This window comes from Saccopteryx bilineata, chromosome 5 (genome assembly GCF_036850765.1).
Source record: "Saccopteryx bilineata isolate mSacBil1 chromosome 5, mSacBil1_pri_phased_curated, whole genome shotgun sequence".
NCBI classification, from domain to species: Eukaryota; Metazoa; Chordata; class Mammalia; order Chiroptera; family Emballonuridae; genus Saccopteryx; species Saccopteryx bilineata.
Window position 1 is genome coordinate 65,454,966 of NC_089494.1, and position 19,664 is coordinate 65,474,629.

At 38.1% G+C, this 19,664-nt stretch overlaps 1 protein-coding gene across 1 annotated transcript in view; it reads right to left on the reverse strand.

Moving 5' to 3' along the window:
- Positions 1 to 3,598: 3,598 nt before the first annotated feature.
- The window catches only part of ERICH2 (glutamate rich 2), a 49,139-nt gene continuing 33,073 nt past the window's right edge, over positions 3,599 to 19,664 (reverse strand). Inside the window, exons 7-10 of the mRNA XM_066233035.1 lie at positions 16,149 to 16,321; positions 9,594 to 9,651; positions 5,051 to 5,122; positions 3,599 to 3,797 (exon numbers count right to left, since the gene is read on the reverse strand). Of these exons, the coding sequence (XP_066089132.1) occupies positions 3,676 to 3,797; positions 5,051 to 5,122; positions 9,594 to 9,651; positions 16,149 to 16,321 (425 nt within the window). The 3' untranslated portion in view covers positions 3,599 to 3,675. The remainder of the gene's footprint in view (positions 3,798 to 5,050; positions 5,123 to 9,593; positions 9,652 to 16,148; positions 16,322 to 19,664) is intronic.

The following is a 19,664-nucleotide window of genomic DNA, read 5'->3' on the forward strand; positions in this document are numbered from 1 at the left end:
ATTACCGTGTATATCTCTAGCCAAAGTAATTCTTCTAAGTGCCATACCACGAATTCCAGAAAAACTAACATCTAATACTTCCTGTGGTAGGCAGAATAAAGCCCCCTCCAAAAAAAGATATCTATGTCCTAATCCCCAGATTCTGTAAACATGTTAGGTTACATGGCAAAGGGCAATTAAGGTTACAGATGGAATTAAGGTGGCTAATCAGGGGAAGATTATCCTGGATTATCCAGATGGGCCCAAAGTAACGACAAGTATCTTTAAAAGTGGAAGAGGGAGGCTGAGTGTTGAGATTAGAGCTAAACTGTTTCATAATATTGCTGTCTTCACATCCATCGTGTGTGGCTGAGCGGCTTAGAGGGGCCTTGAACTGACACTAGCCTCTCCCTCACCTGCATGGCCGAGACAGCAGCGCAAGTGCTAGATAAAAGAGTAACATGTAAGTCCCTCACAGGAGTTTCTAACTAACGCCCCTGGTGATAAACAGTCTCTCATGCTTCTCAACTATTTCCTTTGTGCACTCTGTTGGATAAAACTTTCATGGGGCTCAGGAAAACTCTTACCTTTTTGGTTTGAATTGACAAATCTGGCCTTAGTCTAGGAACCCCAAAAGCATTCCACTCACAGACCCTAATAAAGACACGTACCCCTGGGCCCTGCTACTTACTCTTTGCATGCACCTTGATCTCCCCAGTCATTACTGGTCCAGGACCTGTGAGGAATAACTTTCCTATTTCACTTCCCCTTGTGCTCTTTGTTGAACCCTGGCTTAACACCCCAGGGTCCTACTTAAATGTTAATTTAACAAAAATCATAAGATAGGGGAGAGAGAATGCAGTGTGAGAATGTCTCAGTCAGACATTGCTGGTTTTGAAAATGGAGGAATGGTGCCGTGAGCCAAGGAATGTAGGCAGGCTCTCAGAGCTGGGAAAGGCAAGGAAGCCGATCTCTCCTGGAGCCTCCAGAATGATGCAGTCTTGCTGACGCTTTGGTTTTGGCTGAGTGAGACCCATTTTTAATTTCTAACCTCTGGAATTGTAAGATAATACATTTGTGTTCCGTTAAGCAGTGGCTTGACAGCCTCCCACTCCATGTGTGTGCACGCACGCACACATACACACAAACAAAAAGTTTCACAAAACCGCAATTCCCATATTCGTATGTAGTGTGAACTGTTTTCTATTCTTTGTAACTTAATTTTTTAAAAAGCCCAGTTCCTTGTGACTCACTAGAATGATTTCATAACTGACCAATGAATCATATCCCTGTAGTGCAAGAAAATATTCAAGAAAACCTGGCTACTAGAATGCTCTTTCTAAAATACAATCATTATTTTCCTTAAAAGCCTTCAATGGCCTCCCACTATTCTAAGGAAAAAGTTCAAACTTAACACAGCTTATACGATCCTCCATCATCTGTCTTTTATTACTGTTGCTTCATCTGTAACTGCTTCATTTTCATTTTGCAATCCAACCTTTCCTACTTAATTTCTGGACTCAGAATGAGTCTAGTATGATATTAGAACACTTTTCACACTGTCTTGCAGCTAATTCTGCCTTCTTAGCTTAGGCCCACTTCCCTCTAACGTTTTCCCTGGATGCCTGGCCTGGGTAGGTGCCCCTCCTATGAGCTGTCTTAGCACACTGGACTTCCTCAATGGCAGTGTTTAGCACCCTGTATTTCCATCACAACCATGCTATTTAAGAGCACTATTTAAATGCTACATATGGGTTTTGTTCCCCGTAGTATACCGGGTAGGCCTTCAGTGAGTATTTATTGAATAAATAACTGAAACTATTTTAGTGGGTTCCCATTTTAAGTCCATTGAGTGGACATTCTCACACATTCCCATGCTGTTGGATATTTGGTTCTTTCACAGCACTGTAACATGTTATAAAATTTCAAAGAAGGCGGGGCTGGAACACTGAACAGTTTCTGGAGTTTAGCTATGTGTAAAGCAGCAGGTAACACTGGGTCAAGATTCACTAGATCTCTCATACTGAGCTATAACCTAGCATCTCTAAATCTTAATTTCCTTGTCTGAATTCCAGTACTCAGTTAACATTTGCCATTGAATATCCCTGAGCATTTCAAAATCAAATCGTGTAACTCATAGGGATAATAACAATATGTTCTTAGAACTACTGTGAGAAGCCAGTGGGTTAAATCATAATACCATACTTTGCAGATTATTTTTTAGCTATTATTACTACATACAGATGCGCATGCCTATGTCAGGTTATGCGAACACCCTGAATTACATTGATGAAGGAGAGCAAGTAGGATGAAGAAGAGGAAGAGAAGGGTATGCTTATCCGGTATGAGCAAACCTCATCAATTCCTAGATTTAGCTATCACACAGTCTATGGTGTTTTGGATTTTTAGAGTTTCTTCGTCAGAACTTTCCTGTTCCTTTAAAATTAAAATCTCATTAGTGTAATTAATTTAGTCAGCAATATCAGTTGTAGGGTATTTTATGGGCCTCTTGGTGGGGGTGGGGGTCACTCCACACCCAGGTAAACATCAGCAGATTACATATGGTGGCTTTGATGTGGTGGGGAGAAATACCGACTCCTCCACAAAGAAAGAGAACAGCCACTCATGAGGTCTATGTCAGCCAGACCTCCAATGCTCTCTGACTACGTATGTAACTAGAGGATTATTTATACCTGTTTCCATTTCTCTCAGTCACTCCTGTAAAATGGCGCAGAATTTCTTCCTCTAAATGTTAGCCGACTATAACACGCCCAAAGAATAAACTATGCTGCAAACATTTTGGATATCACATAATACTGTGCTGTGTATAATTTTTATAAGAATAAAAATTCAAAATGCCTACCACAAATCAGATTGGTACATTGAATAACCATTACTTAGGATTATTTCTGTCACTTTTACCTCCATTACCTTATAACCTATTTCGAAGGTGGCAGAAATTAAGTCAGGAAAATAATGTAGATTAATGTATCAAAGGTGTAATAAAGTTGGGTAAATGATTCATGAAATAATGTAAACATTCCATTAATTTTCACTTCATTCAGTCGGTATATACCTCCCATTACTGGCCAGGCACGTGTGCAGCTGCTAGGGATAAAAGGGTGCAAAAGACAAAGCCCTACTTCAGGGAGGTTACAGAAGATAAAAAGAGCAAGGGAGAAAATAAAAAGAAAAGTAATTAAATAAGAATGTCAGATACTAATATATGCTATAAAGAACATAAAACAAATGATACAAAAGTACTTGAAGAGGTGGTCATGGAGGGACTAAGAGTAAGGATTCTGGAGCTCTAATGTCCATGTACAAATCCAGGCCCTACCACTCAATAGGTATATGATGCTGAACAAACCACCCATCCTCTCTGTGACTCAGTTTTCTCATCTGTTAAATGGGTACAGTAGTAGTACTTACCCATGGGTTTGTTGGATTAAGTACCGTGTGTAGACTAGAACCTGGCACATAGTGGAATGTGTTTTCAAATACTGTTTTTCTCTCTGAGTAACTCACATTGAGCGAAGACCTAAATATTAGGAAGGAGTTCAAACTAATATGGGCAAATTGAAATAACTCTGTACCAACAAGAAGAATTAGACTAAAATGCAGCTCTCTTCACTGTATTTCCAGGTTACAGAGCAGGAAAAGCCTGTGAAGATTAAACCGTAGTAGCACCTATCATCACCCGTCTTCACATCCATCAGAGCTTCCTTCACTTAGCTCCTCACTGCTCTCTCCTTCACTTCCGCCACTGCTGTCTTCTTCACTGTCTTGATCATCTTTCTCACGAAGTCGAGCTTTCTCTGTCACAGAAAGGAAGAGAATTGCTTGATATGTTCCTTTATATTTGCACTCTTTGAAAAACTAATTCACCTTGCTTCTCCCTCCACCGAAAAATACATATTTTTTGAACATGAGAACTGAGCTGAATTTTGTTAACTGTATGTAGGGTTAAAGCAGTAGTATAAATAAGAATATATTCTTACTGGCATAATGATGTTTGTGGATTTAAGTAAATTTTAAAATGGATCTATAAAATATTTTTATTGTTGTGAATGTAATTCTTAAATAAAAAAAGTGAATTCTTAAATAGAATAGGATACTTTAGACGGTACTGACTTTTCTTGGGATTGTGGGATAGTATCTTTAATACAGGGATAATTAGCATGTTCTGTTCCCTCTGACGACTGGGGCACAATGCCTGTGCCCAGGAAGCCTGCTTTGTTTGGGCAGTTACACCCCACAGAGAAAAGGAAGTCATCTTGACCACCCACTAAGGACAAGCTAGTTTCATTAAACCATCCAAGCTCTGGCCGGTTGGCTCAGTGGTAGAGTGTTGGCCTGGCATGTGGATGTCCCAGGTTTGAGTCCCAGTCAGGGCACACAAGAGAAGTGACCTTCTGCTTCTCCACTTCCCCCCCTCCTCCTTCTCTTTCTCTCTCTTCTTTTCCCACAGCCATGGCTCGATTGGTTTGAGTGCATCGGCTCTGGGTGCTGAGGATGGCGTCATGGAGCCTCTGCCTCAGGAGCTAAAAAGAGCTCGGTTGTGAGCATGGCCCCAGAAGGGCAGAGCATTGACCCCAAATGGGGGTTGCCAGGTGGATACCGGTCGGGGTGCATGTGGGAGTCTGTCCCTCTATCTCTTCTCCTCTCAATTGGAAAAAGAAGGGGGGAAAACCATCTAAGTCAACCATTTAACCTTTTCTTAACCACTTCCTAAGGATATACTTTGCCAGTCTCCTGGGGTAATGGGTTTTTTAATTTATTTTTTTAATTTATTTTTAATTTTTTTTTTACTTTATTTATTCATTTTTAGAGAGGAGAGAGAGACAGAGAAGGAGAGAGAGACAGAGAGAGAGAAGGGGGGAGGAGCTGGAAGCATCAACTCCCATATGTGCCTTGACCAGGCAAGCCCAGGGTTTCGAACCGGCGACCTCAGCATTTCCAGGTCGACGCTTTATCCGCTGCACCACCACAGGCCAGGTGGTAATGGGTTTTTAAATAGTGCTTGCTCATAGTTCTATGAGAAAGAAGGAATTTCAATGTTTAAATTTACCCATCAGCAACATTTCTTCAATAAGTGAGAAAAACTCCTTGGCCTCAGGATTTTCTGGTTCATATATTAAGACTGAAAATGGACAACAGAACGTGTGTTATTAATGTGTTTCAGCAAACAGGCTCCTTAGAATGAGATAGAAACTGTCAATCAGAGTAAGTGAAAATGCACAAAGCAATAAACACCAACAATTATACCATGGGTATATCTAAGTGCAAATAGAGAAAATGCTCTACTTATCGTAGGTGCTTTGTAAGAGAAATAATTTTCATTCTATTTTCTATCACCTGTTCAAAGAATCAGCCTCTGTCTCTATAAGGCTTCCCTCACAGATCTGAAACCAAGGTGTTTCATGACTGTAACTATCCCACAAACAAGACACAAATCCTGCAAAATATAGAGACTTCACTAATAAGAATGTGTGCCTAGAGTCTGTTAATCACTCTTCTCATCTCACCTTCTCAAAGTCTACACGACATCCTTTACTAAGGCTTCATCCGAACACAAAGGAACAGATTTTCAGGTTTTTGGGTGGTTTTTATTTTTTTTAGTGCTAGCTCTTCCCAGGCAGAGATGCTATTTTAAAAAACTCATCTTTCAAATAGGAAAACTGGTTTCTTATTTTTCTTCATCTTTAAAACTTTTATCCTAGTTTACACCCTAGTCATCACCTATTTAATGGCATTCTCCCCTCTTGATCAGACCCACTGTTTTTAGCACTTATTCCTTTTGTTGATCCGTTATGTAAATATGTCATCTTCCCTTTAGAGCAGTGGTCCCCAGCCTTTTTTCGGCCACGAACCGGTTTAATGTCAGAAATTATTTTCATGGACTGGCCTTTAGGGTGGGATGGATAAATGCACAAAATAAAATTACGCGACCGGCGTAAAAACTGTGGTATTTTTAAATATAATTGTCGAACTTACGAGACAAGCGTCAAGAGTGAGTCTTAGACGGATGTAACAGGGAATCTGGTCATTTTTTAAAAAATAAAACATCGTTCAGACTTAAATATAAATAAAACGGAAATAATGTAAGTTATTTATTCTTTCTCTGCAGACCGGTACCAAATGGCCCACGGACTGGTACCGATCCGCAGCCTGGGGGTTGGGGACCACTGCTTTAGAGCATACCAGTATATTGTGTGTGTGAGTGTGTGTGTGTGTGTGTGTGTGTGTGTGTGTGTCAGAGAGAGGGACAAACAGGAAGGGAGAGAGATGAGAAGCATCAATTATTCCTTGTGGCATCTTAGTTCATTGATTATTTTTTCATATGTGCCTTGACCAGGGGGCTACAGCAGAGTGAGTGACCCCTTGCTCAAGCCAGCAACCTTGGGCTTCAAGCCAGTGACCTTTGGGCTCAAGCCAGCAACCATGGATTCATGTCTATGATCTCACGCTCATGCCAGTGACCCCATGCTCAAGCTGGTGAGCCTGCACTCAAGCCAGATGAGCCACCGCCTGGTCAGGCCCAACAGAGTTTTTTAAGGCTTATTGTTACCAATGCCCTAGAAGTCAGAACAATTTATGCCTCTGAGAGTTTTCTAGACTATTTTATTTTTCAGCTCTCTCTCTATCCTCTTCCTACCTACCTTGAGGAGCATTCATAATTCTGCATCACCTATTTAATGTGTGACTCCTGCACAGCATCTTGATGGCCCCCAGGGGGCACTGAAGCATCAAGCGTGCTACTGGCCTGGGTAAGAATAGGGAGAACTGTGGATGGTTCAACTAGGCCAGCCCACATGGCTTTCATCCTGTTAAACCAAACCAGTATCTTTATTTCCTAATCCATTACCATAACATCTACCATTAGTGTGTGTTAGTATACTGTGTACCTTGCTCACAAACTGATTTTAAGGATCCTTTAAGTATATATTTATACAGCTTTTAAGGATTCTAATAAAAGTAACTTCTTATATTTTAATGGATTAAAATATGCTTATCATTAGCACTCTAAATCTCTCTCTGAGGCTAAGCCTCTTTCTAGAGCAGGGTTTCTCCAACTTGCTCGAAATACTAGTTTCTAAGATGTTAATACATACTTGAAAAAATGATTTCTGCCCAGCTCCCAGCACAAAGTGTGTGATACAGATATAGAACTCAATCTATATTTGTTGGAAGGAAGGAAGGATAGGAGTGAGTTTTTAAAGGGATATAACCCCATTAACATATATCAATTTGGACTTCTTTTTTAATCCCCATTGACTTGACACTTAATGGGTGTCCGTCCACTGGTGCGAGTTAGATCAGTAGCATTTTATTGAGCACCTGCTAGTTATGTAGCACAATGCAGGGCTAACAGCCCAAACTGACTGGTGTGGTGATACCAGTGCATATATTTTGTAAGTTTCAGACACAGGCTTTCTAAAACTGATGGTGAATACTGAAAGGTGATATATAAATTACCACATGAGTAGGCTCCATAAGAAACTCAGAGAAGTGGGAGATAGAGCCACCGTCACTCACTTCTACACTAGCCCTCACAAAGAAAAAAGTGCTGCGGGAGAAGGCAGCTTTGGTTCCAGGCCTGGCTATGTCATGGGCTCTCTGAGGGGGGCTGACAAAGCTGCTTACCCTCTCTCTGCTTAAGTCTCGTTATTTATGAAAATAGAAGATTAGACATGATTCTCTCTAAGGAGTTCTTCCAATTAGAAATTCTATGTATGTGGGCCACCACAAATAAGTTTGGTCAAAATATTTTATTCAATGGCTTTAAGGTCAAAAGTACAAAGCATGTCCCTGGCTGGACAGCTCAGTTGGTTAGAGCATGGTCCCAAAGCACAGAGGCTGCCCGTTTGATTCCCAGTCAGGGCACACACTGGAACAGATTGATGTTTCTGTCTCTCTCTCACTCTCTTTCTCTCTCTAAAGTCAATAAAATAAAAACATTACAAAATTTTTTAACAAGTACAAAACATGGTTTATTATTTTGGATATAAAATAGGTAGTGTTAAAGCATTCAAGAAACTCTTTTTAAAAATTAGCCAATGATTTCAGAAGTACTGGATCCATAGTGGGGACTTTGTGAGAGAATACTCTCACAATCCCTATCCTACACATTCACTTCAAGGACTTTTATGATGAGAGCCAGGTCTAACACCAGTTAATATTTTGAGTCCTATTATCAATAAAATTTATTGGAGAGTTGCCATTTCACTTTTAAGATAACAATGGCAAATGTATTAGAGAAAAAGATGGGCAAAATAGGTGAAAACATTGCGGATGTCAACAGAGAGCTAAAATCTTTCAGAATTGTTAAATGAACTTCCTAAAATTGGAAAATACAATCCTTGAAATTAAGAACTCAATGGATAGTTTTACAGCGGACTGGACACAGCAGAAGATAGGATGAGTTAACTCAAGGAAAGGTCAATAGAAGATATCCAAACTGAAGCAGAGAAATAAAAAGAAAATTAAAAAAGAAACGAAGCTAAATAAAAAATACATGTGGGACACCATAAAAGAGTCTAATTTATGTGTAACTGAAGATTCAGAAAGAAAAGAGAGAAAGATAATAGGGCAGAAGTGATATCTGAAAAAGTAATGGCCAAGAATTTTTCAAAGTTGATGAAAATATCAACTACAGAACTAAGAAACTCAGCAAATCTTTCAAACAACTTCTTGTATAAAGACAAAACCACAACTATTTTGATCAAGTCAAACCGCTAAAAACCAAAGCCAGAAAGAAAAAGAAAGTAGTATCATATTCTGCTTAAAAGTGTCCAACAGTTTCCCACTCAGAGAAAAAGTGAAGACCCTTAAATTGTGAAAAGCTGCTATGCTAACCCCCGACTTGTGACCTCTGTGGCCTCATTTCCTAGCACCCTTCCTCTTGCTTATTCTATTGCAGCTACACTGTCCTCCTTGTTGGTCAGGCACACTCACATCTCAGCACATTGCTCTTAGTCCTGCCTGGAACTCACAGCTTCCAGATACCCATGTGACTAGTTCCCCAACTTCCAGTCTTTGCTCAAGTTTTTCAATGATGCCATCCAGGACCATCCTATTTGAAACTGCTTTGCCTCCTCCCAGTCCTTTCTATGCCTTCTTCCCTACTCTATTATTCTAGATAGCACTTACCACTCTTTCTTTATATGTGAGTTTATTATCTAACTCTAGATATAAATGTGGGGTCATTATTTGTCTTGCTGACTGCTGTATTTCCAGTGCCTAGAACAGTGCCTGACACATGTAGGCACTCAAATATTTGTGGAATAATTGCATGTTAAGCAAGGTTTGCTGTATTATTTGCTACTTCTTTGAAACTAAAAGCATAAAGTACTTACCCATTATAATAAAGGTGAGGATTTTGACCTACCTTCAAGGTAATTAGTGATAATTAATTAGTCTCTTTTGCTTTATCTCAAAGTTAGTCTAGAAGCCTAATTTGTACTTATATTAATACCCTAATTTACTGTCAAAGAATCACTGAGACATTACCAGGAAATTTCCTGGACTTAGGATAATTAAGCCATCTTCTATATTATGTAACGTATTCAGAAACAAAGAGAAGATTGGAAAACAATGTATTTTGTACTTACTCATCTGACATAGTTTTCTAGCCAAATGGTAGTCTCGGCCCATTTCTGCTTTCAGGAACTGGAAAACAGGAAATTCTTCAGATATGTGGTTTCAGAGAGAATTTAAATGTTAATTATAAGCACCCTAAAAAGTATTCATTAATGATTAACTATTTTACTTTTAACATTACACATTTTTCAGAGCTGAGTCTATAATCAGTCAATCAATTAAAAATATCTAAGGAGCATGACCAGGCGGTGGCACAGTGGATAGAGCGTCGGACTGGGATGCGGAAGACCCAGGTTCGAGACCCCTAGGTTGCCAGCTTGAGCGTGGGCTCATCTGGTTTGAGTAAAAACCTCACTGGCTTGAGCCCAAGGTCGCTGGCTCAGCAAGGGGTTACTTGGTCTGCTGGGGTGACTCCGTCTGCTGAAGGCCGGTGGTCAAGGCATATATGAGAAAGCAATCAGTGAACAACTAAGGTGTTGCAACGCTCAATGAAAAACTAATGATTGATACTTCTCATCTCTCCGTTCCTGTCCCTGTCTATCTCTCTCTCTGACTCTCTCTCTGTCTCTGTAAAATAAATAAATAAATAAATAAAGTACACTCTTTAAAAAAAAATATCTAAGGACTTCTCATGGCAAGGCAACATACATATCAATAGAATAAGTATGATACCTCCACTTTGCTGCAGCGCACTATACATATATTACTGAACAACTGAGAATACATAGGTTGATCCAACTGTCAGAGATAGTGAAGACATTAAACACTTTAATATCCTTTTGGTTCAGATGCGGCTTTTATTTGTGAACTTAGTCCATAATTATATGGTAATACTTAGTAAAACAATGTAGATTTAAAGTTATGTATATTCACTATTTTCTAGTATTAATCTCATTTTTTTACTATTTTTACTATTTTTATTAGAGTATATTTTTCTTGTTACAGAGTAATACATATCTGTATATGTAAAAAATTTAAAAGCTAGACCCTGGCCGGTTGGCTCAGTGGTAGAGCGTCAGCCTGGCGTGCAGGAGTCGCGGGGTCAATTCCTGGCCAGGGCACAGAGGAGAAGCGCCCATCCGCTTCTCCACCCATCCCCCTCTCCTTCCTCTCTGTCTCTCTCTTCCCCTCCCGCAGCCAAGGCTCCATTAGAGCAAAAGTTGGCCCGGACACTGAGGATGGCTCCTTGGCCTCTGCCTCAGGCGCTAGAATGGCTCTGGTTGCAACAGAGCGATGCCCCAGATGGGCAGAGCATCGCCCCCTGGTGGGCATGCTGGGTGGATCCCGGCCGGGCGCATGCAGGAGTCTGTCTGACTGCCTCCCCGTTTCCAACTTCAGAAAAATACAAAAAAAAAAAAAAAAAAAAAAATTAAAAGCTAAATAAATACATTCTGCCCCAATTTAAAAACCTCTAGCCTAACCAGGTGGTGACGCAGTGGATAGAGCATCAGACTGGGATGTGGAGGACCCAGGTTCGAGACCCCAAGGTAGCCAGCCTGAGTGCGGGCTCATCTGGTTTGAGCAAAGCTCACCAGCTTGAGCCCAAGGTCACTGGCTCGAGCAAGGGGTTACTCGGGTCTGCTGAAGGCTCACGGTCAAGGCACATATGAGAAAGCAATCAATGAACAACTAAGGAGCTGCAATGAAGAATTGATGTTTCTCATCTCTCTCTCTTCCTGTCTGTCCCTATCTGTCCCTCTCTCTGACTCTCTCTGTTTCTGCCACAAAAAAATAAATAAATAAAAAGCCTCTATATTTCTATCATCCAGAAATGTTTAGTTACATATTCATGTTTATTGTTTCCATAAATGAGTCAACATCTAGAATAGTTTAAGTTTTTAAAAATAAATCATGTTCATGTTCACATATCATGATCATTTCCTTCCATGTAATTATTCTTATATATGTTTTATTTACTTAGGCTGCAATTTACCAAAGTAATATTTTATTAGTAGTTATTTAAACTGCTTCCATTAAAAAAACCAGCCTGTACTTAGATTATTGTTCTTGCTTGTATGTGACATACTCTGAACCATATGTAGACACACTATGTTTCCTCTCTAAGAGATATAAGCATTGAGTCATATATATATATATATATATATACACACACACAAACAAAACAAAAACTACTTTTCACACATTTTTAGATATTTGATAAATACCCAGGTACCATTTTAAGAAGTAGTTCTCTACCAGTTTTCTAAGTTTCTCCCATGGGTATTAGATTACTTAATTTTTCTAATGTAAATAGAACTCTTCTAGAGATTTTTCTATAAATAATTTCATCACAATTCTCACTTATTTACATATCAATAATTCTTTTATATTTTAAAGATCTATACTTGTCTAAGGTTAAGACATACTATTCATTTTTATTCCTATTTGTTGTTTTCTTCCATTTTAATTATGATATCTAGTATTTGACCTACGTCATTATTTCCAAATATCTAGCTCTTAAATTGATATATTAATTTGGTTTTTACTTTGAATTATTATGTTATTTCTTTTTTTTTGTACTTTTACTTATGTTTATTTTGTTCCTTTTCTAGTTTTTGGCATTAATATTTAGTTCATTTGCTGTCACTTTTTCTTGAATCATCATCAAAGCATTTTAAACTTTAAGCAGTTTTTACATTTTTAATATTTAGTGTTATGGTGATCATTATTTTCTAAGTAAGTTATAAGTTTAGATTTTAATTTTTAAATCATATGTCACTTAGAAGACTATCTTTTAGTTAAGTAGTCAAGACTATCTTTTTTTAAGGTTTTATTATTGCACTTATATTTATTATGTTTATATTTTTAAAATCTTTATGGAATATTTAAATATACACAGTAGAGAAAATTATAAAAGAAATACATGCTCCCAATTCTCACTTTCAAGAATAAACATTTTACCAATCTGGTTTTATCAATATCACCCTATACTCTTTTTTCCCCTCTGCCTAGACTATTTAAAAGTGGTCTATAGTTATCACATCATTTCACTTTAAATTAAAAACCCAATCACATTATCACTATCACACCTACCAATATTAACAAGAAGTTCTTTTTTTTTTAATGAGAGGGTGTGAGAGAGCGAGAGAGAAACAGAAAGGGACAGACAAGGACAGACAGCTAGGAAGGGAGAGAGATGAGAAGCATCAACTCATAGTTGTGGCACTTTTAGTTCATTGATTGTTTTCTCATATGTGCCTTGACTGGGGGGCTCCAGCTGAGCCAGTGACCCCTTCCTCAAGCCAGCAACCTTTGGGTTCAAGCCAGTGACCATGGGGTCATGTCTATGATCCCACACTTAAGCTGGTGACCCCGTGCTCAAGCTGGTGAGCTATACTCAAGCCAGTTGAGCCTGAGCTCAAGCCGGCAACCTTAGGGTTTCAAACCTGTGTCCTCAGCATCCCAGGTGGACGCTCTATCCACTGCACCACCACCTGATCAGGCAACAAGAAGTTCTTAATATCAACTAATATCCAGTCTATTTAGTAAAGCATTATAATAAAAATACTAGCCTCAGGAAATAAAAAGGTACATGGAATTTATTTCAAAGGTTCCTTTACATTGATCTATTTTATATTGTTAACATAAAATATATTTTCTTTCAATAGTCCAAAGGGCATTGAAATTAAATTCACTCAATGGATAGTTGGCTAAAAACTTTCAGAAAATTACTTAAGTATTCAAACTTAGCTAAAGATAGGTTTTAAATCTTATATTAGTGTGACATTCAAATTAAAGAAATGCTTACAAAGTAAACTCAAAACATAAATTTTGATGGACTCCTCACTGGAAAAAAAATTCAGTTATAAAAATAATTTTTAAAAAAAGTTGAGAAAATCTCAGTCAGAATATAATATATTTTATTACAGAATTGTTTTCAATTTTCTTAGATATGATAAAAAGTATGATGTTACTTTGAATAGTGAAATTATTCTTAGAAGATCCTTGCTCAAATTTTAGGGGTAAAGTATTATGATGTCTACAACTTACTTTCAAATGTTTCTGCCAAAAATACACAGCTAAGCTATATATCTATGCCTTACCTATCAAAAGAGAGACAACTTAATCAATAAAAACTGACCTAGAATGGCCAAAGATGGTAGCATCGTAGACAATCGTTAAAATAGCTCTTAAAATAAATACCATATACTCAAAAGTAGAAGTAAATATGAACATGATGAGAGAAGTGACAGAAAATATTTAAATAAAACTTCCAGAGATCATAAATACAATGTTTAAAATGAATACATGTTATATGCTAATATATTATTATATATAACATATAGTTAATATATTATATACAGTGGTACCTTGAGATACGAATTTAATTTGTTCTGTAACCGAGCTCGTAAGTCAGTCAATTCGTATATCAAACTGCCGATACTGGACCTGTGTGCCAACGTGCCAACTAGCAGCAGCTTCCCGAATCACGACTCGTATCTCGGAATTTCACTCGGATCTCAAACAAAAATACAGACCGAGTCGCAGCTCATATCTTAAAAAAAAATTTGTATGTTGGTCTGTTCGTATCTCAAGGTACCACTGTAATATGTATATATTATATTGTGGGGAAATGACAGTGAAACCCAGGATGTGGGCTCTCGTCAACAACATGGACTACAGAGGCTGTCTGGCTCCCATGCCTTTCAGGCCCACCTGAATCAACTCTGGCTCCCACACCTTCTGGGGCTGCCTGACTCAGCAACTGCCATGTAAGCCATGTCATCATCTCTCCACCCCTTACGCCGATGTAAAATTGGCACCATGCCACTATTGTCCCTAAGCACTATATCTACCATTCCATTTTCAAAAACAAAAAGTGACATTATAATGTAGATTAATAAAGATAAGAAAACAGCAGACATCTTTTCAGAAACTATCATAGGATAGGAATAAAGTATTGCAGCATGTCTCATATTCCTCTGGCTTGTCATGCTATCTTCACCTTGGGAATTTTACTGCCTAAGCCAACTTTGGTGGAGCAGGTGGGCTCCCACATATATATATTAGAGAGAGGATGAGAAAGGGAGGAAGGATGGGATTAACAGCAGATTATAATTACAAAGGAAAGATCATAAAGTTAAAGACACAGCAATAAAAATTTCTCAAATGAAATAGAACAGAAGGGGAAAAAAGGAACATTAGTAACCTTTGGGACAATATTGGGTGGTCTAACCTATGTGTAATTGTAGCCCATGTGAAGAAAGGGAGGGCAAGTACAGAGGTCAGAAAAAAATATTTGAAGAATTAACTAAATATATTTCCAATCCTGGTGAAAACTATAAACTCATAGATCCAAGACAATCAATGAACAGAAGAAACATGAAGAAAACTCCATCAAATAAATCATAATCAAATTGCCAATAATAATAATACAGATGGGAAAAAATTCAAAAACAAAAAATGACATTATCATGTAGATTAATAAAGAATAACAGCAGACATCTTTTCTGAAACTATGCATCTTTTCAGAAACTATCATACAATGCAGCAACCTTTCAAACTACAAAAATAAGCTCACAACCTAGAATTCTCCAGCTAACATATGCATTAAAAAAAGGTAAAATTAAGACTTTTTTAGACAAATACAAGCTTAGAGAACCCACTGCCAGCAGAATTGCACTATATACTGAAGGAAGATTCATAGGAAAAAGGAAAAGTTGGGTCCTTACAAAGCTTTGAAGAACACCAGAAATGTGTTCCAAAAAAGTTCCCTTCAAATTAAAACAACCCCTTTAAAAGATAATCGACATTTAAAACAAAAATAATAACAACGTATTTTGGAGCTTATAACATATGTAGAAGTAAAATGTACAACAATAATACAAAGGATGAGAAGGGGAAATGAAAGTGTACTATTATGAAGTTTGTACAATATACATGAAGTTGTATAATATTAAGGTAGACTGTGATACCACAACACGTAAGGTAAAAGTGTTTTGTTTATGTACAATTTTTGCATGTGACATTTCAGGCTTCAATGCTTTTGCACATGCTCCTTCCTATGCCAGGAATACCTTCTCTTGTTTACCAGATGAATTCCTACCCTTTCCTCTTCCTTTATGTTTCTAAGATGTGTTCATGTCTCTTCTGTTCATCCCATTTCTCCTGTTTCTTTTAATTACTCACTAAGTCTCCTTCTTCCCAGAGAACTTCATAAATATTTTCACTAGCACATATTTCATTTTATTATAAATTTTCTTATATAAATAAGATATGCCTGTTAATTCTCAAAGGTAGGGCATGCCTTTCTTATTTATCTCTACATATTCCCAATAACCAGTATGGTGTTCATGCTTTATGTAGAAAGCATTCTTTCAGACAGTTCTTGAAGAGTTTTATAACAAAACTTCTTCTTCCTGCTTCTGCCCTTACCAGAATACTCTAAGTCATTTCCAGAACGCCCTCTCACCTCTACCTTGGTAAAAGTCACAAGTGAGATGAGTAGCTAGGTAAGCCAGGCAAGGATCTTTTTACTATTTTTTTTAAATCTCCAAGGCTATATACTATTAAGTTACTTTAATATTTTTAAGTTTCTTAAATTAAAATGCACAAGTAAAGCTTACTTCTGCCATTAACTCTAATGGGGCATGAGTATCCTTTTTCTGGTTACTATCTTCACTATCTTCATCACTGATGTCATCTTCATCATCATCATCATCTGTTGATTCAGACAACTTATCGTCAGTATCATTCTTTTTCTTCTGCTTTGCAATGACTTCGTCTTTGCCCACCTCACCTAAAACAACATGCATAATGTAAATGGTTACTCCTGAATTATAATATAAAAATGTACATATTTCCTATATGGCTTCCTGTTCTAGAGTTTTGGGGTTTTTTTCCATGACTAAACAGTACTGATTTCCATTTTCAAAAATGGTAAGAATACTGGCCTGACCTTTGGTGGCGCCATGGGTAGTGTCACCCTGGAAGGCTGAGGGTGCTGGTTGAAAGCCTGGGCTTGCCTGGTCAGGGCACATATAAGAAGCAACTACTACAAGTTGATGCTTCCCTTTCCCCCCCCCCCCCAAATCAATAAGTAAAATCTTAAAAAAAAAAAGTAATAAAACTGCCAAGTGAAAGAGGAAAAAACCCAAACCAATAGCACTGAGCTGATGTTGTTGTTGTTTGGTGCTTGACATTTTAATGGATAAGTTTTGTTTATAAAGAGTATACTTTCAAGAAAAAGGAAATTAATGTTATTCTATCTCCAGAAATATACTTCTTACATTGCTCTGATAGAATGGTAAATAGAAAATAAAGAGCTTGGAGAGTAAAAGACTGAAGAGGCAGAAAAGCAAATAATCCTTCTTAGGTCATGTCACTCCTTGGATGCTTGAGAATAAAGTTCTTTCTTTGTCTTGCTCTCAAAACACACACACACACACACACACACACGGAATAAATACATCTGGAGTATTCTAAATATATCCAGAGGTTATGTAACATTTCTAATGATTTTCCTTAATGTCAAGTCACAGTACCTATAACCAAACATAGATGACAGAAAAGTAAAAACTAAGCACTACTGACTGACTCTGCATTCAGGCCTGGCACTATGCTGACTCCCAGGAACACAAAAATAAATAACCCTTGATTTCAGAGTACTTGCAAAAACTCTAACTGGGAAATATAATGGATGATATAAAACAGTATGGAAATATAGTGATGAAGATGGGTACTGGGTAAATGGAAGGGCAAAGGAGGGTCCCATCCCAGTCTGGGGAGTGGTGAGGAACTGTTCAGTCTGAGTGGATCAGTTTTTCCAGGAAGAGGGGAACAGCATGAGCCCATGCAGAAGCAAGAAAGTGCATGGACCTCAAGCACTTTGATGCTGCTTAAGGATCCACTTTGAGGCTGAGATGGTGCCAGATGTGCTAGAAGTGTAGGTAGGGGATAGCTGGATAATGGAGAGTCTTGTGGGCCAGAAACCTTGGGGTTTAACCTTAAGAATGAAGGGATTACTAATGAAAGATTTTATGTAGGGAAACAAGTATGATCAATTTTGCATTTTGGAGGGGAAACTTGGATAGCAAAGTGAAAAGTATAGTTGATGGGAGACAAAATAAAGAGTAAGAGGAGAGCCCTGGCTGGATAGGTCAGTTGGTTTGAGCATTATCTGGAAGTGCAGAGGTTGCTAGTTTGATTCCTTAGTCAGGGGCACATACAGGAACAGACTGAAGTTCCTGTATCTCTCTTTCTCCCCTACTTCCTCTCTAAAATCAATTTTTAAAAAAGTATGGGGAGAGATTAAAATTGTCTCTCAAAAATCCAGGTAAAAGAGATGATAGGGCAATCATAAAATAGGAATGGAGAGGAAGTGATATATTAGAGAAATAGTTTAAAGATAAAATCTCCACAGTACAATCTATTGGAATATATTCCAAACTTCAGTAATTCTTATATTATCTTCATTCATTTTGCCATATGAGTATCACCTATACTAATTAATATTTCTCTTTGAATCTTTTTTAACTTACAAATTTTGTCAGATCATAAATACAGGGTTGGGCAAAAGTAGTCTTACAGTTGTTTGTATGGAGACTACAATAATTAATAAATAATAATACAAGAATAAACTCTTGGCCCTGGCCGGTTGGCTCAGTGGTAGAGCATTGGCCTGGCGTGCAGAGGTCCCCGGTTCAATTCCCGGCCAGGGCACACAGGAGAGGCGCCCATCTGCTTCTCCACCCCTCCCCCTCTCCTTCCTCTCTGTCTCTCTCTTCCCCTACCGCAGCCAAGGCTCCATTGGAGCAAAGTTGGCCCGGGCGCTGAGGATGGCTCCATGGCCTCTGCCTCAGGCGCTAGAATGGCTCTGGTTGCAACAGAACAACGCCCCAGATGGGCAGAGCATCGCCCCCTGGTGGGCATGCCGGGTGGATCCTGGTCGGCGCATGCGGGAGTCTATCTGACTGCCTCCCCGTTTCTAGCTTCAGAAAAATGCAAAAAAAAAAAAAAAAAAAAGAATAAACTCTTGAGTTTCGTGTACTCACAACTGTAAACCTACTTTTGTCCCACCTTGTATTATCATCCATGAGACTGATGTATTAATAAAAGTAACATAATAATCACAATACATTATATGCCATTACTCTTCTGAACACTACATACATTTATTCATTTAGTTCTCTCAACATCCCAAGGAAGTTTTACTTTTATCCTATTCATAGATGAACTGAGGGGTAGAGAGGTTAAAAAATCTGTCTAACTTCACACTGCTAATTAAGTGGTAGATCTGGGAGTCAGTTTGGCTCCAGAGTCAATATTTTTAATCACATATTATTTTTCACTAACACACATTAAAATAATCTACTATTAAAGTAATTTCTAGGAGAATTACTATGTGTCTCCTAAACTTATCCCTTTGGGAAACACTATTGAGTGGGCAAATAGGACTCCTTTGGCTCTGTGGATATCTCTCACAGTTTCAAACTAACTTGTGCTATACCATCCCTTTCTTGTAAGATTTTGAATATCTAGGAAGTCTTGTGAGATGTCTTCTTTGATAGGTGTGTGGCCAGGAGCTACTCTAAATAACATAGAAACACTGTTTTAGAAGAAAATGAGGAAATCCAGCAGAGCTCTTGAGAAAACAATGTTAAAAGAACACGGACCAAAAAATGAAAAAAATCAGTAAAACTCTTGAGTCTAAAGTAAATTCCTTACTTTAAAAAAAAAAAAAGTGCTACCCTGAAAAATGACACCAAGTCCTAAGGAGATAGCTATTTGAACCATCTACCAGCTTCTGTTTCCTTTACAGTCTCCATCAGCTCCCATCTTTCAGTGTGTACCCAGACTGTCCCTGACTCATCACACTGATGGCATCAGGGGAAGGTCAGAATAAGGAATTAAGAACTGTATGTGATGTCACAGGAACTGTCCTAGTTAATTAAAAACCACGCTGTTGTATGGGAGAGATTTCCAGATCACTGTATCTCAGGTAGTCCTCTCCCGGTGCTGTTTATTAACACTCATGACAACTTGTCATTGTTTTTGTTTGTATTTATTTTATATTGTTTATTATTTATCTTTAATAGCTGGTTATTTATCTCCCACTAGAATGTGAACCTCATTAAGGGCAA